We start from the raw sequence: 24,176 nt of genomic DNA on the forward strand, positions 1-24,176 counted from the left end.
AGTGCAACCTGTTAACATTAAAGATCTCAAAGAGGGAGATGAACTGACACTCAAGTGTTCAGTCGAGAGAGGTAACCCAGCAGTCTATCAGTTCATGTGGTACAAAAATTCCCAAAACCAGAGTGAAACCAGCGAGACATTCATCATCAGTAAAGTTACTGAAGCGGACAGAGGATCTTACCAATGCCAGGCTGATAACGGGATCAGAACAGAAATATCGAATAACTTCACAGTATCTGTAAAGTGTAAGTATTTCTGTATAATATTTGTAGCACTTTATATATCTGCACTTCCAACAAACTAATAAAGTGATTTGGTTATTGTTTATAATTAAACATCTTCTAAATATTAAATCAAACTCTTAACAGTCAGCTAATAAATGTATGATAGTTAATTTTACTCCATGTCATTTAGAAAGCTTATGCAAAATTAACAAATTTCAATGCTATATATCAAAAGCATGTTAGATGATAAATCTCTTCATTTATATTGTGACAATGCTCTTCAAAATTGTCAAAAAATTGTCAAATTTTTTTCCGAATAATTCAGTGGCCCAGAGTCAATTATTCCTTACTTACTTATTCCTTACTTATTCTGTGACAAAACTAGACTTTTCCCCCACTATTGCAAGTTAATATCACAGAATTGTCTTTTCTTCTCAGAATTACAAGTTTGTCTCCAGGGACTGCAGATGCAAATGAGCTTTATAGCTAACTCTGGCGCAACACTGTTGTTGTGCGTTGTCCCTGTACAAATAAATGATAAATAAAGAAAATATCTTGTAATTCTGAGTTTATATCTTGCAACAATATCTTCAAAATTGTAACATTTTTGTGCAAAAAAATGTCTCTCACAGATTCACCAAGAAGCATCAAAATAGAGGGCTCGACCTCTGTAAAAGTGGGCACTTCACTGACTTTGACATGCTCAGCTGATGCTGAGCCTCAGCCACACACATACAAATGGAAGCACACACCTGGACTGTCTCCTGACCCATTATCAATGGAAACTGGACAGTTAAACATTGAGAAAGTGACCATTCAACATGCAGGACAGTACACATGTGATATTACCAACACTATGGGCACAGGATCACACGCTGTTAAAGTTGATGTCCTTTGTAAGTCTGTTTTGCTCTAAAACCTATACCTTAACTAATCAAAGTTAATGATTTCACAAATAGGTAATTAAGACCTTTTTCTTTTAAACTCTGCAGATCCTCCATCTAATCTCAGTTTGATCATGCAGAGGGAAGCGAGAGAGTTTGAAGTGATCTCCATTATCTGCACGGTTCAAAGCAATCCTGTGTCACACCTGACAGTGACAGGACCTCGGGGGAATCTGACATATATTCAGAACAATCAAGGAAAAAGCACTGCATCTGCATCAAACAATGTGACAGTCTACTTGAATGTTACCGAGTCAGATGCAGGAGTGTATAAGTGCAACGCAGAAAGTCAAGAGGGAAAACAAGAAACTAAACAAAAGCTAATTGTGTTTCGTAAGTAATAATCTTTTGAGAGACATGAGATTATTTAATTTTACTTGAAAGTGACCAAACTGATAATTAGGACTTTGAGCAATACTTCTCCTAAATAATTTGAGTTTCATCTTTTTATATATTGTGTATATATAGATGCACCCAAAAATGTGACTGTAAGTGTTAAAGGAGAACAAACATTTGGGAGTGAGCTGACCCTTACATGTGAGGCTCGCGCCGATACTGCTCCATCTTCATATGAGTGGAAGAAAGACTTCAATGGCCAGTTAAAGACAATTGAACAGAAACATGAACAGAGACTACACTTTCTATCTCTGGAAATCTCTGACTCTGGTCAGTACGCCTGTATTGCTCAAAACTCCATTGGAAAAACACTATCTCCATTAGTAGAGATGAATGTGAAATGTGAGTACTTATTCTACTAGTTATTTGACACACCTTTTTAAATTCTTAATTTATGGAATTTGTCTTTTCTGACAGATATAAGATTGTCCAGTGTTGTGTGATTAGTTTAACTAGTCTAATTAATGACTTTTGTCATTATAACTGGGTTAATATCACACTGTCCAAATTTGTCGTTGTATAACAATAAATCAAATAGTCATTGCTTCAAACTTCCAAATATTTTGAATATATTCATATAATTTTGCCTATAGATGTTCCAATCATAAAAATTGTCCATAACATGACAACATTAACTCAGTGGAATTGGGAGTTTCCAGTCTCTCTGACCTGCAGTGCAGATGCACATCCTCCTGCCGAGGTCTACAACTGGTACAGAGAGGAGGACAACGTGACCGTACTGTCAGAACATCAGAACTTCACTGTTCAGCCTCAGAACCCTGGAATATATTACTGTACAGCAGCCAATGCTATCGGAGAATCACGATCCGAAAACATCATGCTATTTATTGGCAGTGAGTATGAAATAACACATCTTAAATATGTATTTTCCAAATGACTCAAACTGCATTAAGGTAGAAATTATTCTGCCAGACTTTAGACATTACCCTCTATTTACAACTGCCTCTTTGGCATAACCGTGATAACCAAGCAATTTTTTTTAGTCAACTAATATTTTAATGATATCTGTCAGGGTGTAGGATAGTTTTCTGCTCATCACTCCATGGAACCTTTATGAAAACATAAAAATACCATGGTATGTTGAAAGATTTTTAGGAAACATGCTAAGTTCACATAGGCCTACTTGTTTCTCTGAAAAACAATGCTACAGCCTGTAATTCTACTTTGAATCATGTGATCCTGCTTATTTACATTTACAGTAAAGACTCCAGGTCACCAGTTGGTGGAAAACACTTTTTTCTAATATTTTGAAATTGTACTGCAATACCTACATCAACCACTAGCTATATTTTACAACCCCCCCCCCCCCTTTTTAAAAGTGAAAATGATACAAAATCACATCGTAGTTGCATGATTAAAGCCTAATTATTTAACAGTTTGTACTTCTTTAAGTAGTTAACTGGGCAAATTCTTGAATTTGGGTTAGATTAAGTCATGCGGGGTTATTTTGAAAACGATGTCTTGATCTCTCCCCAAATCTCTCTTAATTTAGGTAACTCTCCTATGGTGTTCTACAAGATCATCTTCCCCATCATTCTCCTGTTGATTCTTATTGTTGTGGTTCTCTTTCTGATACGCAGGTAAATACCTCTTTCTTTTTATAGATGTTAAAGTGCCCCTATTATGCCTTTTCGACTATAACCTTTCATGCAGTGTGTCATGTACTGTAGCTGTATGTGGACATAAACTATCTGCAAAGTTGTAAAGCCAACAGTGCATGATAGATAAAGTTATTGTCTGTCAAAAAGTCAGCTCTCAGTTGCCTAAACGAGTCATCGGGGATTTTAATCTTATTCTGTTACAGCTCTATGTCACACAGTAACACATTTGCATAATGTTCGCCCATGTTTTAGGGTCCTGCCCACAAACAGAGTAAAATTTCTGTGTGGTTAACATCATGTCGAGAAGACAATGTATCATACGCTGTGAGAGTAAATTTTGATCAAAACTCAAAATTACCACAAACTTATCAACACTTGACACTTACCACTGAGAAATGTCCTGCTTCAGTCATGCTTATCAATCAGTCTCTTGTCAATCAACCACTTCATTCATTTCATCATCAGATTCAGGCTTGAGTTGGTAAGCTAAGATCCATACCATCTTTTCAGTGTATTGACAAGTCTCCAGGCCTGTCATTCTGCAATGGCAATTGGCATTTCATTTCCGACACGCACTGTATGCGGTAGACCAATCCATAGCCACAGACAGATCTCTCTATGGATTTGGACCAATCACAAAGGACTGGGCCATCTGAGCAGTCACAGCAGTGAGGGCTTACAGAAAGGAGAGGTTTAGAAAGACTGATTCTTTGAACTGCTTCGCATGAGTTATTTATGAACCATTTAGAAATTAGGTATAAATTATATATATTTTCGGAGAAAACATACATGTTTTTTTTTTTTTTTTTTTTTTACCTTGCATGCATGTTAACTTGTTTTAGGAGACTCGTGAAACAATATTAGCAACCTTAAAAATGGCATAATAGGAGCAGTTTAAGTTAAAAATACCATAATACCAAATACTAAATTAACTTGTATCATTAACCAGTTCATCTGCATATTAGTGCAGCCCTATCAGGTGTTGAGTTTGAAGGTGTTAGTTATTCTGATTATTGCTCTTGTTATTTTACAGGACTATCATCAAGGCAAGATCATATCAACAAAGTGGAACAGATAATCCTTTGTGCTTTTTTCCAGTATTCCTGTCACACTCTTCTACAGTGACACTTACTTTTATTGGTTATTTTACTTCTGTTTGTTTCACAACTGGGCTACTCACAGTATAATATTGAAACCAACGTTACATGCATTTTTTTTTAAACAATGAAATATATCAGTTTGCTTAGTAAGAGATAAATCCTGTTTTGTTTGAAATACTTAAACACTTAGGGATCACGTAATGATACCCAGGAGAATCTGTCAGTGGAGGGCATTCCTGATTCAGGTTATGGAAGAGTTAATCAATCACGTCCAATACCCAATTCCCAAGATCCCACTCGAGCACAGGATCCTGATCCAAGGTAATAGCAGCAGAACTAATTGTAGACATACACTAATTGCAATGAAATTAATTCATAGTTTTTTTTTCTCTCAAGGTCGAAATCTAATATCCATACGGTGCATGCTGCTATTAAATTACCTCAAATGAAACAGGTGAGACAATTCCCAAAGCATTTTATCTGTGGAGTACGAAATGAGACATCTCTGGTCAGTTTTAAATAGTTTCAAATCTTGGGAGTTCTCAAAAAAACCCATGTTGATTCAGGTATTATTACAGACTCTTTTGCTTTCCATTTTTGCTTATAAACTCTGCTCTGTTTGGAGATCCTTTGATTTTACAACTCCATGATCAGGTCAATATTTCTCTCTCATTGTGACAACAATCTTCCAGCTGTTTGCTACTCCCACACCATATGAGTAGAAAGAATTGTCTCTCTCTGTTTACGAATATGACGAGACACACACACAGGCAGTGTTGGGCAGTAGTGTCGCTACTTTCTGAATCAAATTGCTTTTCAGTAGCGAAGCTCTTTTTTTTTTTTTTTACCAAGTAGTGCGGTAGCTTCCACACAAGCTACATTTTCGCAAGCATTTCTGAAGCTCAAACTCAAAGCGGGAAATACAACTGCTAAGATCGCTGATCCTGGATCAGTAGTGACGCGACGGCGCTACTTCATCTTGTTCGTGTTTACGGTGGATAGCAACCAACCATCTTTATGATGCATTACCGCCACCTTCTGCTCCGGATGGTAACACTCCATGGCCAGTCACGCAAAAAATTATTTGATGAAATGATGGCATAGGATGAGGTCGGAGAACAGTTAATCCCGAGGAGTGAGTTGCTGTGGCCGTACCTCGACAAGTACATGACACTGACCGAGATAACATAGAGAATATATGTTTTCAGATGCTGCTTGTAAAAATTATCAGGGTCCAGCCTGGCCATTTTTTTGTACTGTTTGGAGGTCTTGCATTTTGTTCTGCAAAAGCCTACAGTATATTAAACATGCCCATGCAACAGGTGCATACACTTACTTGTGCGCACATTGTTAATTACATGTATTTTGATTGCCAAATTGATAAGGAACACAAAAAACTATTAAACTAAACAATTACACCTGCCTATCTGTTTGACTGACCGTTTTGAGCACTGAGATAGCATTGACTTTTAAAAAAACGTGTTCAACATAAAAATTTTATTTTAAAAGTAGCTTAGATGTAGCAAACTACTGTTGATGTAGCTTAGCTTGCTATAGCTTGCTACATTTCCCAGGAGGGTAGATTCAGTGTAGTGAAGCTACATTTACTGTAGAGTAACTGGTAGCTTAGCTCACTACATTTTCCAAGTAGCTTGCCCAGCACTGCACACAGGTGAAGTGTGTATGTACTGCATGGAGTTTCCCACCAAATCCACCCTGACATGTCCAAAAATATAAAATAGGCTTACTATTGTAACTCAAGGTAAGACAAAAACATGGTTTGGACGAGTAATGATGTACTCGCTAAAAAAATAGTTTACATAATTATGCTCTATTCATAATAGTTTTATTGTATTACCATATGTCTACAGAACAAACACACTTACAATAAGTTGTTCACAATAAGGATAAACCAGAAATTTTATGGAGCACTTTTTATACAACTCTACAGTATATTGAGAACATGTGTTTTATTATTTTATCCTCTTCCTAGAATCCCCAATCAGAAAATCCCGATTATGAAAACGTTTCTTCTGCATGTGTGCCAAAATTTTCATTGACAAATATGGACGGTGAATCTGATACCAGTGAAGAAGATGAAGTGAATTACTCCACTGTGTCTGCTGTTAAAGAACCCAGACATAACCAGAGGAGCCGCCTTATCAGTTCAAGCTCTGATGATGAAGACAGAACTGAATATTCAGCCATTAAAACATAAACAAAAGGAGTTTCCAATTTAAGTATAAAAACTAAGTATTATATCCTTAATCTGTATTATAGTTATAATATTTTTTTCTACAGTATATAATGTTATCTAAAACTGAAAATATTATACAAATTTTTATTGTGATCTATAAGTGTGGCTTTTTAATTTTGCAGTGTGTTGCTATGCATTAATATAATAATAATAAATATAATTGACAATGTTTTAAAAAATACTATCTCGTTATGTATCAATGTACCATATATTTGTGTGATAATTGCAATTGGGTGAAAAAAATGACAAAAAATGCTGTGAAAACTACATTGTGTGAAAGGCAACAATAAAGCTTTGTAATTTCATTAAACATTTTTACTGGCCATTGTTGAACTGCCAAGATGAGAGCATTTGACTGGTTGGACTGCATAAAACTGTGAATTAAAAACAAACAAACAAAAAAGTCTCCAGAGCTCAGTGATTTCAAGAATTAAAGGGATATTTCACCCAAAAATGAAAATTAGCTAATTATTTACTCACCCTCGATCCATCCTAGGAGTATATGACTTCATTCTTTCAGACAAATCCAATCAGAGTTTTAAAAAAAGAGTTTGAGTCAGAAAAAAGTCCAAGTACAGATCATCAGTCCAAAATTAGTGAAATAAAGCCATCCATCCCTAATAAAAAATGCTCCGGGGGGTGAACAAGGCCTCCTGTATTGAATTGATACATTTTTGTAAGATAATTATCTATATTCAAAACGTAATAATCACTTTAAACTAGCTTGCACCAACAGTTGTACACGGAAGCAGCTCTGGGAGGATGACGTAAGATGTCGCCGTTGTGCATGCGCACAAGTCTCATGAAAACCAATGTTTGTTTACAGCATCAAAGGAAGCCAAGTTTTCGTACTTTAGCAAAGGAAACCAGTCTCTTCAACCCTCTACATTGCAAGTAAATCACTCGCATATGTGACTAAATCTTCACTTGGGTGACTAAATGATGTATAAAGTTAGCCAATGTCTAATAAATTCTCAGATTTTACTCGCCAGTGTGAGTTTGAGGCTAAGTGTAAGTTTAGCACAGATATATATTAATTCACCGAACTCTCTATGACTGAGCGCTTCTGAGTTTCACTCTCCATGATGCGATCTGTGATAATTTTCAGTATATCTCAATGGATGCACAGCATACCTGTGTTTGTGTCTTTGGTGTAGCTTAAACTCTAATGTGAAGGCGCACGAATCACGTCGCTTTCTCTCACATGCGCGAAGTGAGAAAGAGAGAGAGCGAGCGAGTCTTACATATCATGCAGAGTTGGTGCATCACATATAAACAGTGTTCTTTGTTGTATTTTCCTGTCAAAATAATGGTCCTTTGGAATTTGTTTTCTTCATCTTTTTTTTTTTTTAAACTGCCAGGTTTTCTAGAAGTGAGCGGAACTAATGTGCAAACGACAATCTCATTGGCTGGTGCTTACTTTTTATCGTCACTGTTTTGATTTCAGCAAATCAGTTCCTGCAAATGGACACAACCTGATTAATATTCATGAATCCAGCAGCTTGTTCATCTTTAGAGCATGTTTTACTGTTGTTATTGGTAGAATTCGGATTATTATTGTCTTTTTCCGCTTTTTTCTTTTTTTTTTTGTTTTGTTACAGAAACACTGAATGACAAACAAAGCACCACCACCAGTCCTAAATTCAGTTAAAATTTCTGTGTATTCATACATGCTTATGAATTATAATTACTAATGTTTTATCATTAAATGGTACTGGATTATCCAGATATCATATTATAATGCCTGACTGACTGTTTTGGAGTATGACTAAATGGACTGTATTAGGTGAGGTCTGATATCTAGCCATGCTCAAGGGCTGTCAGTCAAAACACAGGGTCTGATACCATCCAAAAGGTAAAATTTCTCTTAAAATAGGAGTAATTTGCAACCAAGATGCACACAACACAGCTGTACATGGGCATTGCAGGTGATCAATTGGGTATTTGTTGTGAGAGTGGGTGTGTATGTGGTCTACAATAGAAAAAGAATAAGAATTGTAATAAGTTACATGTTTAAAAAATATTATTACAAAGGCATTCACATTAAATACTTAGTTTCTTATTAAATTCTCAGGTTAAATATTATCAAAGAATCACACTATGTGAACAATGAAACATAACACCACTACCACCTTGTGGTTAGAAATGGAAACTGCTTTCATACTCAAACCACTTTATGAGGTAATTTGCATAAACTGCACAGAAGCATGAACATCGTGTCCATAAAGATCAAATAAACAGCGATTTAGTTGCTAATATGGCAGTTACACACAGTGGGATACTAAATCTGGCATTCGTTCACATCATTACACCATAGTTTGAGAGAACTCGAGTCATTATGATCATGACAGCACAGCAAGGCACATTCAAACGTGCTTGAACGTGTGCGATTGGCGATTAACACTGATAAATGTTTAAACAACGTGCTAACACACAGACACAACAAACACATTTATAATGAACTGTTCAACTAGCAATTATCACTAACTTAATAATCAGATAACTTACTTTTGTTCAGTGACGCACACATAAACCCACGTACAGTCTTTGCACTTTCTGAGAATGGGTTGGTCGCACTCGCACTATCGCAGGTTCTGCGCTTGCGGAAGTGTCAAAGGTGGCGCACGCGCACAGACCCGACCTGTGTAACACTGACTGATGTTAAGTATGTACTTTCAGGTATATAAAAAGTTGTGCCATTTTAAAAGCATATACAGTATTATACAGTACACAGTATGTATGTCCGTAGAGTGGTGTGTTGTTGTTTTTCGAAATCATCCCTTCTTCTTCTCCACTTTTTTATTATTGATGGATGCGCTTTATTTCATTTCTTTTGGACTGATGAACTGTAACACCCGCTGACTCCCATTAAAAAGCTTGGAAGATCAAAGACTTATATTTTTAATATTACTTATATTAGATTCTTCTGAAAGAATAAAGTCATATACACCTACAGTAGGATGGCTTGTAATTCGTGGTCTATAAACTTTTTTCCACTTTTAACATGTTAATTAGCAACAAGTTTGTTATGAGAAGCAAATAGGCCTAATTGTTCCCAATTTTTTATTTATTTATTTATTTTTTTTATTTTTTTTATTTATACATAATCTGAAAATTATGTATACATATAAAAGCAATGTATGTATTAATAAAATTGATTCTAAAGTTTTAAATGAAGTCCATAGCAATGCATGTTACCAATCAAAATTTGAAATTTTCTGAATTTTTAACCCATGTTGTCTCATTTCCTGCCTTGTCTTGCCTTCGTGTTTTGTTCTTGGATTGGTTACCTGGTTTTTGCTTATTTTTGGATTACCCTGTCTCGCCATATATATATATATATATATATATATATATATATATATATATATATATATATATATATATATATATATATACACACACACAGACACACATACACACACAAAATATTTTTTTATTTTTATACCTTTATGATGGCAACATTGTGCTCTACAATATGTGAAATTGAAAAGTGAAAGTTAAAGTCGTGACCCATACTCAGAATTGGTGCTCTCCATTTAACCCACACACACAGCAGTAAGCAGTGAACACACACCCGGAGCAGTGGGTAGCTATTTGCTCCAGCGCCCGGGGAGCAACTGAGGGTTCAGTGCCTTGCCCAAGAGCATTTCAGCCATGGGTATTCGGTGTGGAAGAAAGTACTGTTCATTAGCTCCACCCTTACTCTTAGCTTAAGACTTCTCTATATTCCATAGTAAAAGTTTGTCTCAGCAGCATTGTGAATAGGTTTTAAGAGAAAACTCTTAGCTTAAAACTTTTACTGCTATTTAGAACTTTTAGTGTTAAGAAAAAAGGTTTTGTGAATTCAGGCCCAGGTATACTAATTGCAAAGATATGGATCTTTCAATTGCACTTTATTTTACAGAATGTGTACTTACAATGTTTAGAGTTATGGCAGGTTTCATTCTCTTTGATTTTAACATTTTTGGTTTCCGTTTCTTCAGCTCTGTGTAGTTGTAGACACCACCTCTGAGTGTAGAATTCTTCTTCAACTATTCTACTTTGCGAATTAGCTTTAGCACTTGCCTGTTCTGCAACTCCAGCTATTAATTCACCTTTGCACTCCTGTAAGTCCACAATTTCTGCACTAAAAAGAGGGATGATTTAATCCAGTGGTCTCAAACTCAATTCCTGGAGGGCTCCAACCAGCTCCAACTCACACCTGCTTTGAAGTTTCTAGTAATCCTGAAGAGTTTGATTAGCTGGATTTGATTAGGATTGGAGCTAAACTGTGCAGACCTGTGGCCCTCCAGGAATTGAGTTTGAGACCAGTGGTTTAATCTCTTGACTGGTGTATAAATATGTTTTGATCATTTTTTCTTGTTGTGTGCTATGATGATGATCTCTTGAAACTTTTTTAATGAGAGGTCACCTTTAGATTTCCTTGATGCTGGACTATTTGTTGTTGTCTGACCATTAATTAATTATTTTAAAACTCCAGAATTCTTTCCATTTCCCTAAAAGTAGAAATCATCTTAGAAATGATTTGTAGGCCTTAGTTCAATGTGGTTTGGTCATTCAGCAAATTGTTAGATTACAGTATATATACATTATACGTGGTCATAAACACATCCTGAACATCTCCCATCTTTTCCTAGCTGCACCATTAGTCTGCTGATAGCAGCACATTAGACACCTCCAATAGAGGGGGTTTCATTTTCTGAACTAAACCACTGCCACAGGATGTGAGCTTCAAACTTAGATGACAGTATTAACGTATCTCTTTATCTCTACCAGGAAAGTGTGCTTTTAGTTTCTTTTATGAAGTAAATGTAACTATGCAAATATGACAAGTTAGAAATACACTAGAGTGAAGTTCTCCTTTTGTTTCTTGGTTTTAAAATTTTTAAGACACATCGAAGAACAACAAATTCAAGTTCAAGGTAAAAGATTTTTATCTTTCTTTGTGTTTTTTTTTTTTTTTTTTACTGTGGTAAAAATACATTTGGTTACTGTCAGATTACTAACCTTATCAGTTAAACTGTAAATCTCATGCATAAAAAGCAATATGCTTCTTCAAACAATACTTTTTTGGCATCTGATTATGTCATAATAGCGTAGAAATGTTTCTTTGGGCAGTCTTTAACTGTAACCATTTAATGAAAAAAAGAGTAGTCGTTTACAATAGCAATAAATGAGTTGCATCATGGGGCAGTAGGCCTGATTTGTTTGCTACTTTAAATGCAGTTTGAATAGAATATGGTGACAAAATAAATAATAATTTAAACACACACACAAAACAAAGAAAACAATTAGAAGTAATTATCAAATTGCTTGTTGCCAAAATGACACTTTCAGCATGAAAAGGGGAAGGAGAAACAGACTGATTCAACTGTGAGATGCAAATAATTTTTAATAACAGCTGTGACTACAAAAATACACATACTCATCAACACAAAATGTTACACACCAAAAGTGCAGTCAGGGCTTGTTCTGAAGAAACCGGAGCTCCACCGAATAATCTGTATTTATTTCATTAGCAGCAGACAGAATGATGATTCCTGAAGGGATTCCTCTGCTTCTGTTTGGTATGAATTGTCTATACTATATACTGAATGCAGATTTTTGTAAATTATTGCCCTAATTTATCGATATAAACTGAAAGTGTGACTGATGTTGTTTTTCCGGCAGTTCTTCTTATGGGCTCCTTCACCGGCTCAAACAATGAACTAATAAAAGTGCCTGAGAAAACAGAACAAATTGATGAAGGATCATGTGTGACCATCCCCTGTTCTTACAAAAAAACAAAGGATGGAAAATATACTCTGTTGTGGTTTAAAGATCCAGAATATAATAAAATATCACAAATGTTTGACGGGACTATTTTATACAGTAACACAGAAGAACGTCCCCAGTCGCCAGGTTACTCCAGCAGAGTGAAATACATCACTGATGAAACATCACAAGAAAACCAAAACATCTGGATCAAATGTGATTTAAGAATCACCGATCTTCAAACAAAAGATAGTGGGAACTACAAGTTTAGATTTATTGTTTCCAGCAACATGAAATATATGAGTGCAGCTATGAATCTCAAAGTTACAGGTGAGCAATGATATTCAAATGGAATTTATCTTACAAAAACAAATCTTTCTTCATTTATTCACCCTCAAATCTAAACGTATTACTTTCTTTTTTTTTTCGATGGAACACAAACAAGATGTTTAGCAGTTCTTTTTTTTTTTTCAAACAACGAAACTGAATGTGAAAAATGTCTCCAAAAACTTTAAATAGCCAATAATAAAACCCAGACTGTTTGAAGCCATCATGAAGATGCAGTTGCTTCTCAGGTATCTCATAAATAAACAAAGTGAATGCACTCCTCTGAGTTTTCTTTTTCTCCATGTCAAAAATTAAATTAAATTAAATTAAATTAAATTAAATTTTGCACAGCTATTTGTGGATTATGCGGCTTAGGGGGGACTTTGGTCACAATTGCAGAGGAAACAACAAAAAACCTGATTTTTATTTCCACTCTTTATTTTTTTTTCTTGCAAATACGACACACTTAAAATTTGGACTTTTCTTCTTAGAACTGAGTTAATATTTTGCAGTTATGAGTTTATTTTTCATGATTTAGATTTTTTTTCTCAGAACTCGTCATAATTGAAGTCATAATTGTGAGGTAAAAAGACAAAATAATATTTTTTTTTCTGAGACAGAAATAAGCTTTCACACACACACACACACACACACACACACACACACACACACACACACATATATATATATATATATATATATATATATATATATATATATATATATATATATATATAATTATTTTTTTCATTTTTTTTTCTTTCATTTTTTTTTTTTGGAGAACAGGTTCTGACTTACTTGTTTACACTCCTTATTGTTCTCCTGATTCCAGACAATCCTTGTAAGGTGCACATTGAACCATCAGAGCTGAAGAGTCCAGTCCGTGAGTCGGACGAATTCACTGTTCGCTGTTCCACATTTGATTCCTGTGATCTTCATCCTGAGTGGCTCATCCATACATCACGACAAAAGCAAAAATGGACGTCCTCCTCGTCGACTGATATGATTATAGAGACTGAAGAAGATAAAGAAGGCAGAAAGATCACCAAATTGAAGCTCAGTGTGACATGGAAGGATGACAGAAGGATTCTATCTTGTCGTCCAGCAAAGAGTGAGGACAGCTGCCAGATCAGGAATATCACACTGTCTGTGGAATGTGAGTGAGTATATCATGTGTTTATGAACAATTACTCTATATTTAGTGTAAACATTCACTGACTGAGCATTATTCACTCCAGCTGCCCACTTCATCTCGTTTCTTCTCTAGATGCACCTAAAGAGGTAAAAGCAACAGTGAGCTCTGAGGATGTGAAGGAGGGAGATTCTGTCACTCTCTCCTGCACCAGCAGAGGTCAGCCTGATGTCAGCTTCTCATGGTTCAAAAAAGAGACAACAGAAAAGTCTCAACAAATGTCTGACTTGAAACTAAATAATGTGAAACCAGAAGACAGTGGAGAATATTACTGTGAAGCTGAAAACAAGCATGGGACACAGGAATCAAATATCATTCAAATTGATGTGAAGTGTGAGTATAATGTTTTATGATACCTCTAAAGAAAGGTACAAAGGTTTTGAACTTCAGTACTCCATCTGTTAATATAATTTAATTTGATAATTTAATTGAAATGTAATACATTTCTTGTGCCTGTGCACTGCATTATTCAGATGGTCCAATGGGTGTCAAAGTGCAACCTGTTAACATTAAAGATCTCAAAGAGGGAGATGAACTGACACTCAAGTGTTTAGTCGAGAGAGGTAACCCAGCAGTCTATCAGTTCATGTGGTACAAAAATTCCCAAGAACAGAGTAAAACCAGCGAGACATTCATCATCAGTAAAGTTACTGAAGCGGACAGAGGATCTTACCAATGCCAGGCTGATAACGGGATCAGAACAGAAATATCAGATATCCTCGAAGTATCTGTAAAGTGTAAGTATTTCTATATAATATTTGTAGCACTTTATATATCTGCACCTCCAACAAACTAATAAAGTGATTTGGTTATTGTTTATAATGAAATAAATATTAAATCAAGCTCTTAACAGTCAGCTAATAAATTTATGGTAGTTAGTATTACTTCATGTCATTTAGAAAGGTTTTGCAAAATTAACTAATTTAAATTCTAATTATCAAAAGCATATTAGATGATAAATCTCTTCACATAAGTAAGTTACAAGAAGAACAAAAAGAAAGTTGAGGGAAAACAAGAAACTAAACAAAAGCTAAAAGTAATAATTACTATTAAATTAATAATCTTTTATTATTATTATTATTATTATTATTATTATTATTATTATTATTATTATTATTATTATTATTATTATTTAAATAAAGTTTCAATGACTTTTTGGAGACATGAGATGCTTTCATTTTACTTGAAAGTGACCAAACTGACATTTTGGACATTGAGCATTACTTCTCCTAAATAATTTGAGTTTCATCTTTTTTATATATTGTGTATATATAGATGCACCCAAAAATGTGACTGTAAGTGTTAAAGGAGAACAAAGATTTGGGAGTGAGCTGACCCTTACATGTGAGGCTCGCGCCGATACTGCTCCATCCTCATACGAGTGGAAGAAAGACTTCAATGGACAGTTAAAGACAATTGAACAGAAACATGAACAGAGACTACACTTTCTTTCTCTGGAAATCTCTGACTCTGGTCAGTACGCCTGTATTGCTCAAAACTCCATTGGAAAAACACTATCTCCATTAGTAGAGATCAAGGTGGAACGTGAGTACTCATTTATACTAGTTAGGCCTACTTGACATATCTAAGCTTTTAGTGACAAAAAATAAATAATAGAATGCTTCTTAATTTTTGGAATTTGTCTTTTCTGACAGATATAAGATTGTCCAGTGTTGTGTGATTAGTTTAACTAGTCTAATGAATGACTTTTGTCATTATAACTGGGTTAATATCACACTGTCCAAATTTGTTATTGTATAACAATAAATCAAATAGTCATTGTTTCCATCTGACAAATATGATGAATATATCCATATCATTTTGCCTGTTTTCTATAGATGTTCCAATCATAAAAATTGTCCATAACATGACAACATTAACTCAGTGGAATTGGGAGTTTCCAGTCTCTCTGACCTGCAGTGCAGATGCACATCCTCCTGCCAAGGTCTACAACTGGTACAGAGAGGAGGTCAACGTGACCGTACTGTCAAAACATCAGAACTTCACTGTTCAGCCTCAGAACCCAGGAATATATTACTGTACAGCAGCCAATGATATCGGAGAATCACGATCCGAAAACATCATGTTATTTATTGGCAGTGAGTATGAAATAACACATTTTAAATATGTATTTTCCAAATGACTCAAACTGCATTAAGCTAGAAATTATTCTGCCAGACTTTAGACATTACCCTCTATTTACAACTGCCTCTTTGGCGTAACCGTGATAACCAAGCAATTTTTTTGTGTGTCAACTAATATTTTAATGATATCTGTCAGGGTGTAGGATAGTTTTCTGCATATCACTCCATGGAACCTTTATGAAAGCATAAAAATACCATGGTATGTTTAAAGATTTTTAGGAAACCTGGTTAGTTCACATAGGCCTACTTGTTTCTCTGAAAAACAATGTTAAAGCCAGTTATTCTACTTTGAAGCATGTGATCCTGCTTATTTACATTTACAGTAAAGACTCCAGGTCGTACTGCAATACCTATATCAAATACTAGCTGTAAAAATTTCATACTGCGCATAAAGGTAAAATTATACATGAGCACATTGTAAATGCATGATTAAAGCCAAATGCGTCCACAGTTTGTACATTTTTAAGTGGCTATCTGAGTAAATTTATGAATTAAGTAATGCAGGGTTGTTTTAAAAACGATGTCTTGATCTCTCCCCAAACCTCTCTTAATTTAGGTAACTCTCTTATGGTGTGCTACCAGATTACCTTACCCATCATCCTCCTGTTGATTCTTATTGTTGTGGCCCTCTTTCTGATACGCAGGTGCATTCCTCTTTCTAAATGTTAAGTGAGAAAATATAATTAAATAAGCTTGTATCATTTATTAGTTCATCTGTATGTTAGAAGCCCTATCAAGTTTGAAGTTGTCAGTTATTCCAATTATTGCTCTTGTTATTTTACAGGACTATCATCAAGGCAAGATCATATCAGCAAAGTGGAACAGATAATCCTTTGTGCTTTTTTCCAGTATTCCTGTCACGCTCTTCTACAGTGACAAACTTACTTTTATTGGTTATTTGACTTCTGTTTGTTTCACAACTGGGCTACTCACAGTATAATATTGAAATCACCTTTACACCTTCACATGCCTAGAAAATGAAATATCAGTTTGCTTAATAAGAGATAAATCCTGTTTTGTTTGAAATACTTAAACACTTAGGGATCACGTAATGATACCCAGGAGAATCTGTCAGTGGAGGGCATTCCTGATTCAGGTTATGGAAGAGTTAATCAATCACGTCCAATACCCAATTCCCAAGATCCCACTCGACCACAGGATCCTGATCCAAGGTAATAGCAGCAGAACTAATTGTAGACATACACTAATTGCAATGAAATTAATTCATCGTTTTTTTTTTTCTCTCAAGGCCGAAATCTAATATCCACACGGTGTATGCTGCTATTAAATTACCTCAAATGAAACAGGTGAGATAATGTTGTTCTTTTTTTTTTTTATCAGTATCCCAAACAACTGACGTTTTTATGTTTAGAAAGTTGTCTATTTTTATTTTTAACAGAGAAAACAGTCCCCACAACAACAAAAAACTGGATGTATGGACAATGGCACTGCTACATCTACCCTAAATTATGTCACTTTTGATTTCAAGGGGCAAACTGAGCCAGAAAAAAGGTAACACAGATTAAAAGTTACAGAAGTTACACATATGTTAGAACTTTATATTTATTATTACATAATTTCAATGCTCATTTAAATATAAGACAGATGCACTAATGATGCTTTTATATGTATGACTGATTTTAGAGTACCTGAAGGTTCAGCAGTCTACGCAATGGTGTCCAAAAATAAGCAGAAAATGGTAAGACTTCACAATATGTCAGAATATTATAAGTTAAATTGTGTAGTTTGTGGCCCTCTAGTAGTTGAAAAATAAAACTGCATGCAAGAAATCTTCAGTGAATAATGTTGTTTTGTTTCCGCTTCGACTCTGTGCGGAAGCATGTGGTTTGTGGCAATGATGCACATATGGAAATCTAAAAAGATGACATCTCAGCAGAAAATCTTACAAGTAATTGAGAAATTGTACATTTCTACAACAATGCTGTTTACAAGCTGCCAGATCTGAATCTCTATGAATAAAATGCAATCAAAACCCAGTCTCAAGAGATAACAAGTTTAACCATGGCTTTGACTTTTTAGACAGCTGTAATGGGGATACAGTGTCTGTGGGAGAGAATGGGAGAAAGAAAGCGTTATTTCCATACATAAAAAAGGTGGAAAACATGGGAATAGTTGTAATATTTAATATTATTTTTTGCTATATTTATTTGTGCATTATCATATGGTGTTTTGTTTCATCTACTGTTGTAGACAGCCCATAGTATAACAAAAATATTCTATATTTCTTCATTGTGTTTGGGCCCTCCTGGACGAGCAAACATAGGCACATGCCTAGAATGTTTATGTGTAAATCGGGCCCTGCATATGCCTACAAAACAAACACACACACAATAATGTGTTCAGAATAAGGATAAACCAGAAATTGTATGGAGCACTTTTTGTACAACTGTATATTGAGAACATTTGTTTATTATTTTATCCTCTTCCTAGAATTTCCAGTCAGAAAATCCAGATTATGAAAATGTTTCTTCTGCATGTGTGCAAAATCCTCCATTCCCAAATATGGATGGTGAATCTGATACCAGTGAAGAAGATGAAGTGAATTACTCCACTGTGTCTTGTTCTGCCAAGTCTGCTGTTAAAGAACCCAGACATAAGCAGAAGAGTTCAAGCTCAAGCAGTTCAAGCTCTGATGACGAGGACAGAACTGAATATTCCACCATTAAAACATAAACACAAGGAGTTTCCAATTTAAGATTAAAACTAAGTATTATATCCTTAATTTTTATAGTTATAATATTAGTCTATATAATGTTGTTTGAAAGTGAAAATATTATATAAATAATGATTCTATAAGTGTGCCTTCTACTCCTTCACTTTTTATTTTTACAGTGAGTTGCTGTTTCATTAATATACTAGTGATAAAATAATAGTAATCATTCTTTAGAAATACTTTTTCATTATGCATCAATGAATCATATATTTGTGTGATCAATTCTTGAGTGGAAAAAAAAGCCTGAAAATGTAGTTTAGCTACATTGTGTGTAATGCAGCAACATTGCTTTGTATTTTAAACATTTGCATTCTGTACTGCTGAACTGCCAAGCTGAGAACATTTAACTGCTTGCATAAAACTGTGAATAACTGTTCACAAATAAAATAATTTTATATAAAACTTTAATTTGACAAAAATATAATTGAATCATATAGTCATATACAAAAATAGCAGAAAATAAATTAACAATCAGCATAATTTACAGATGTGACACTGCACCACAAAACCAGGCATAAGGGTCAATTTTTTCAAAACAAATTGAGATTTATACATAATCTGAAAGTTTTCAGCTATAGGACAATATGTAGCCAAAATACAACTATTTGAAAATCTGGAATCTGAGAGTGAAAAAATAAATAAAAAATAACAATTATTGCCTTTAAAGTTGTCAATTCAGAAATAATAATAATAATAATAATAATAATAATAATAATAAATATATTCATGGAACATTATCTTTATTTAATATCCTAATGATCATTTTTGGCATGAAAGAGCAATCAATTATTTATGCTAAAATATAGCCGTGCAACTTAAGACTGGTTTTGTGGCCCAGGGTTACATATGTAATTCAGAGTGATACTTCAGATACTTCAGAAGGATTTTATATTCTAAAGATAAATGCATGTATTATAAAAAGTATGTTACATATTGTGTTAGAAAGCATAATATCCTGATGCTACATAATATGCATGACAAATGTTTTATTATTAATAAAGTCTGACATTTTTGGTCTTCTTATTAACACTATAGTGAAATACTTTTTGGTTTTGACGTGTAGCTTTTTCATCAGACATTTTCATAGATTTCGCCTACTTCCTTGTTGATGTAATACGCTTCATAATCATAATCCTTATGGAATATTTATGAAATGAAAGTACAAAGCCAGACATCAGTAATTTTAGTAAGAATATGTTAAAGAATCTATTTCCAGAGTGTAACACAGTAATAGCAGAAATAAACAGTATACTCACTGAGTGGGATTTTGGATCGCTGAGGAGCATGAGGGGAACACATTTATGTTGTTATTTCGTTTAAATACCAGGTATATTTTGTTAATTTAGAAAAATGTTAAAGACTGAAAATCCACTTATTAGAGACTTTTATGTGGTTCAAAGTTGCTGTACCTCTTTGGCGAGGGCATTCGAGGTTTGGAGAAAGGTTTTTTTCCTGACTCTGGACTTGCATCTTTTGACCTGGGAACATATGTTGTGTGTAAGAAAAAGCTGATGCTGTAAGCTTTAATAATGCCTTTAACCTTTTGTTTCATTTCTACTTTATTTCCCGTGTGATTTAACCTCAAGTTTAATGTGTGTGATTCCTGACAGCTTATTATTTAAAAGAAGTAACAGATCATTAAAGATCACATAAGCAATTGCTTATGTCATCCAGTTAACTTCTACACAGCCACATATGGTAAGTGGTATGGCAACTTGTATTAGACATCTACTTTGTTTTCAGAATATACAACTAGCTTTTGTTGAAATGTGAAGTTATAAATAGATAAGTTATATCAACGGAAATAGTTAGGTAGAGTTTGTAGAATAGTAGATTTACCTTTGTCTCTTCTTGAATATGACTACAACAAGGATACAAGCCAGAAGGAACACAAGTGACGGTGTTAAGATGTAAAGACCAGTTATCTTGAGTCCAATAAACACTGGTTCTGCATCATGATGAAAAGGGAATAAAAATTAAATTATCATTATTTTAGCACATAACTGAAACTATTATAATAACTGATCTAAAAGGCAAGGCAATGGTGTAAGTATGAGCAACAGGTACAAGAAAAACAAAGCACATTCTTCATTTTGGATTAGATTCACAAGATTTGGAGCACAAGGGAATCAGTATGATATATAAATTATAATATATGAATGGGACAAAATGCTAATAAATTACTCACTTTGCACATTTAAGACAACAAATGACATAACGTCTCTTCCAGAAATTTTTGTCATACATATCAGTTTCTCGCCATGGTCTTCTTCTGCACCCAGAAAGGTTATGCTAGAATAGCTGATCTGATCTAAAGTAGAAAGTGTTTTGTTCCACTCTGTGACCTGCATGTTCTCATAGTTCCATGTGATGTTTGGATTCTCATTCTGGCAGGAATGGTAGATGCTACAAGTGAAGTTCTTTGGGATGCCCTCAGTGACATCTGCCAGTTCAGGCTCAATCGATATGTTATGATGAACACCTGAAATTGAATTGAAATCTTGTAATAGTTCCAACTCTGACATTTAAATTGACAGTACACAAATCAATTTATATTTGTGTTTACTCACATTGTACACCTAAAACAACAGAGGTTTTAATTTTTCCTCCAGAAAAATTTGCAGTGCAAATCAATTCCTTCCGGTGGTCTTCTTTTGCACCCAGAAAGGTTATGCTAGAATAGCTGATCTGATCTAAAGTAGAAAGTGTTTTGCTCCACTCTGTGACCTGCATGTTCTCATAGTTCCATGTGATGTTTGGATTCTCATTCTGGCAGGAATGGTAGACGCTACAAGTGAAGTTCTTAGTGATGCCCTCGGTGACATCTGCCAGTTCAGGCTCAACCGATATGTTATGATGGACACCTGAAATTGAAATTAAATCTTGAAATAGGTCAAACTGTGGCATTTAAATTATAGTTAATATTACACAAAGCGGTTCTGGTTTGTGTGTACTCACATTTAGCACTTTTATCTTTTGTAGCCGTCACATTTATTCCACCATAATGTGTTACTGAACACTGAATAATCAAATATACTGTCTTTACGACACCTGTGCGTGTCAGAGTGCTTTTCCACAGGCCATCTTTAATATGCTCATTGTCTATTTGATCAGATCCTTCTATACCATTCAGAGTGATGGTTGGTTTGCTGTATGGACACGTGTGGAAAGTTGAACATACTACTGTGATGGCGTCACCTGTCCTGTTACCTCCAAAAAATTTTATGCTGGGTTGCTGTGTACTTTCTACAAATAGCAGAAATGTCACAATTTGGCAACACACTCTCACAACTAGATCACGCGTTAAAGAAAGAAAAAAGTATTTACATACCATTGACAAGGATTGTAGAAGTGACATCATAAAATTTGTAGGTGCTATACCCAATGTTTTCAGGGTCGATCCATGCATATAATCTTTCTCTTTGATGGGACAGATCCACGTTTTTGATCAGCAGACTGCAATCCCTACTTAAGTTACTATATAAATCAGTTTTTCCTCTGAACTTTTTAATGACGTTGTTTTCATGCAAAGGATCGTAAACTAAAGGATAACCTTTAGAGACATACTGATACCACACAACTCTACGTGGGTTTTTGGGTGGTTTTGATGTGTAGCTGAAAGAACATGGTATGACCAGACAGGAACCTTGGAGACCATGAATATCTTTCGGCATTCTCACTTCCCATCCCAAAGCATCATAGAGCAGAACAACTGTGGGACAAAAGTTGGAATTATTACATGTTCATTTAGGCTGGAAATTTTAGCATTTAATTTGTCACATATTTTTTTTTCTGTTACTTTAGCACACTATAATACACTAAACTTAATAAGTGTCAGTAGTAAATGCAGCTAATGCCACTGCTGTAAACATTCAGTGTAAAGCTGTTTGGGTTTTTTTATATGATTGTTAAATCTTGTCATTGCTGATTCAATATAGTATGCAAAATTTATTAAATTAGTCGTAAAGTGTAATGGGCATGAGTCAATCATCATTTTATACTGTGATTAAAAATAACGTTGTTTTTCATAACTAAGCAGCCTAATGTGGAAATTTTCTTTAAATTCTGTAAATTAATATACATATAGAAACATTTACTGTGACAGAACATGCCCAAAACATACTTAAGAGAGGGCAACAGACAAAATACAGTACCTTGGAAAAGTAAATGAAGTAGAAGTGGTGCTTTCATGTTCCTGGGTCAATACAGAAACAAAAACCAAAGTTAAATGTCAATAATGGGTGAACTTCCAGCCTAACAGTTTATCACTTAAATTGTAGTTTTGACAATACTTTCTTTAATAATAATACATTATTTTTCATTCCTACCTTTTCAGTAGTCCTCTGTAGAAGAAAAGATAAGAACCTTTTACCAAGAGCAGCAAAATATGAGAAGTGAGAGAAAGGACAAGCATATTTTTCAATAAAGTGTGCTCCACATGCAGCAAGATGAAAAATATTTCTTGATCTTGTCATAGGTCATCACATCAAGGCGCTTGATGTGATGTGAGACCACAGTTAAAAATAGTATTTCCTGACATGAACGCCACAATTCGCGACTCTGACAAGTGAGGGTTCAGATCTTACACAAATGGTACATTAAAAACAATGTACAAAACGCCAAACTGAATGAATAAACACTGTAGTTGACCTTTGACCTCTGATGATTCATAAAGGCATTAACTGGTCATTCAAGTAAATGAGAAGATGTGTTCTTTGCATTTTATTTTAAAAACAAATTTGTACAGAATCATAGTCAATAGAATTTTTTTTTTTTGGTGATCCCCAGGGAAATGTGGTGAATGTGACTGAAACATATTGTGTTTCTTTTCTGGCAAATGCAGTCAAAATGTTAAAGTCAGTGCAAGCATTGCTGGTTGCGGTCTCTGAATGCAGCGGAAAGTTAGCAGCTGTGAAAAGATACTGAACTCAACACCTACAGACAATTGTTCTATTTATGACTGGAACAAATGCTGATTGGTTTTGGGGTTATAAATTATGTGACGCTTATAGAGATTATTATATAAATAATAAGCTGCTAGAATGAATGTCATTTTCAGATCTATTTTTAATGCAATTTTTATTTCTACTTATGTTTCACACAAACATGCTGCAAGCAAAGGTGAATGGCAGGGTAGAGCAGAGACAACAACTTTTTTACAATCAATAAAGTCAATACATGCTACATGCTAGTGTGCTTCTTGAGATCAGGGAAGTGAGGTTTAACCACACTGCTGTTAGCAGATGACCTTTGTTACACTAGAATGTGTAATGCTATGAATTAAAAAAAATCCTTTTCAACATGCAAAGACAATTCTTACGCACTTCATGTAATTCAACAAAGATCATTTTAAAGCAGTCAAATGTGAATTGAATTAACAAATTTAAGGCTAGATAATTAAAATGCTTCACTGATTAGTTGCCCTTGATAAAGTACGGCTCAATCCAAAATGCAGCAGCTAGAGTTATTGATACATTAG

The 24,176-nt window shown here is 34.6% G+C and overlaps 2 protein-coding genes and 1 long non-coding RNA gene across 8 annotated transcripts in view; 1 reads left to right on the top strand and 2 right to left on the bottom strand.

The window, feature by feature from the left end:
* LOC113114910 (B-cell receptor CD22-like) overlaps positions 1-19,354 on the top strand; it is a 53,928-nt gene extending 34,574 nt beyond the window's left edge. For 3 of the 6 annotated variants that reach the window (XM_026282011.1, XM_026282013.1, XM_026282010.1), the window contains 10 exons: positions 1,217-1,501; positions 1,637-1,906; positions 2,158-2,418; positions 3,078-3,165; positions 16,748-16,856; positions 17,005-17,135; positions 17,213-17,270; positions 17,363-17,475; positions 17,608-17,662; positions 18,415-19,348. In XM_026282011.1, the coding sequence (XP_026137796.1) occupies positions 1,217-1,501; positions 1,637-1,906; positions 2,158-2,418; positions 3,078-3,165; positions 16,748-16,856; positions 17,005-17,135; positions 17,213-17,270; positions 17,363-17,475; positions 17,608-17,662; positions 18,415-18,657 (1,613 nt within the window). In that variant the 3' untranslated portion in view covers positions 18,658-19,348. Of the gene's footprint in view, positions 1-1,216; positions 1,502-1,636; positions 1,907-2,157; positions 2,419-3,077; positions 3,166-4,219; positions 4,233-4,476; positions 4,608-4,682; positions 4,741-6,279; positions 6,962-11,247; positions 11,469-12,065; positions 12,114-12,216; positions 12,631-13,459; positions 13,784-13,894; positions 14,153-14,292; positions 14,557-15,094; positions 15,365-15,657; positions 15,919-16,519; positions 16,608-16,747; positions 16,857-17,004; positions 17,136-17,212; positions 17,271-17,362; positions 17,476-17,607; positions 17,663-18,414 lie in introns of those variants that run through there. The other 3 variants (XM_026282015.1, XM_026282012.1, XM_026282014.1) reach the window with 3 other exon arrangements.
* On the bottom strand, positions 6,590-7,440 carry LOC113114919 (uncharacterized). Its single transcript, XR_003293808.1, has 2 exons — positions 7,024-7,440; positions 6,590-6,917 (listed from the first exon to the last, which is right to left on the bottom strand). It is a non-coding gene; the product is annotated as an uncharacterized LOC113114919 (long non-coding RNA).
* An 81-nt stretch (positions 19,355-19,435) lies between the features above and the next one.
* On the bottom strand, positions 19,436-23,150 carry LOC113114913 (uncharacterized). Its single transcript, XM_026282018.1, has 10 exons — positions 23,026-23,150; positions 22,852-22,892; positions 22,029-22,409; positions 21,656-21,943; positions 21,268-21,561; positions 20,886-21,179; positions 20,537-20,645; positions 20,107-20,175; positions 19,954-19,972; positions 19,436-19,831 (listed from the first exon to the last, which is right to left on the bottom strand). Exons 1-10 carry the CDS (start codon positions 23,109-23,111, stop codon positions 19,769-19,771), a joined length of 1,644 nt encoding a protein of 547 aa, XP_026137803.1. The 5' UTR covers positions 23,112-23,150; the 3' UTR covers positions 19,436-19,768.
* Positions 23,151-24,176: the final 1,026 nt, after the last annotated feature.

The sequence above is a fragment of the Carassius auratus genome, chromosome 15 (genome assembly GCF_003368295.1).
Source record: "Carassius auratus strain Wakin chromosome 15, ASM336829v1, whole genome shotgun sequence".
NCBI classification, from domain to species: Eukaryota; Metazoa; Chordata; class Actinopteri; order Cypriniformes; family Cyprinidae; genus Carassius; species Carassius auratus.

Excerpts from the sequence above, each read along its gene's own strand:
- LOC113114913 (XM_026282018.1), bottom strand. The coding sequence starts at position 23,111 with ATGCTTGTCCTTTCTCTCACTTCTCATATTTTGCTGCTCTTGGTAAAA. Across the intron at positions 21,944-22,028 it reads TTCTACAATCCTTGTCAATG|AAAGTACACAGCAACCCAGC; the intron begins GTATGTAAATAC and ends TGCTATTTGTAG. Across the intron at positions 20,176-20,536 it reads ATATTCAAGAAGAGACAAAG|GTCAAAAGATGCAAGTCCAG; the intron begins GTAAATCTACTA and ends ATATGTTCCCAG.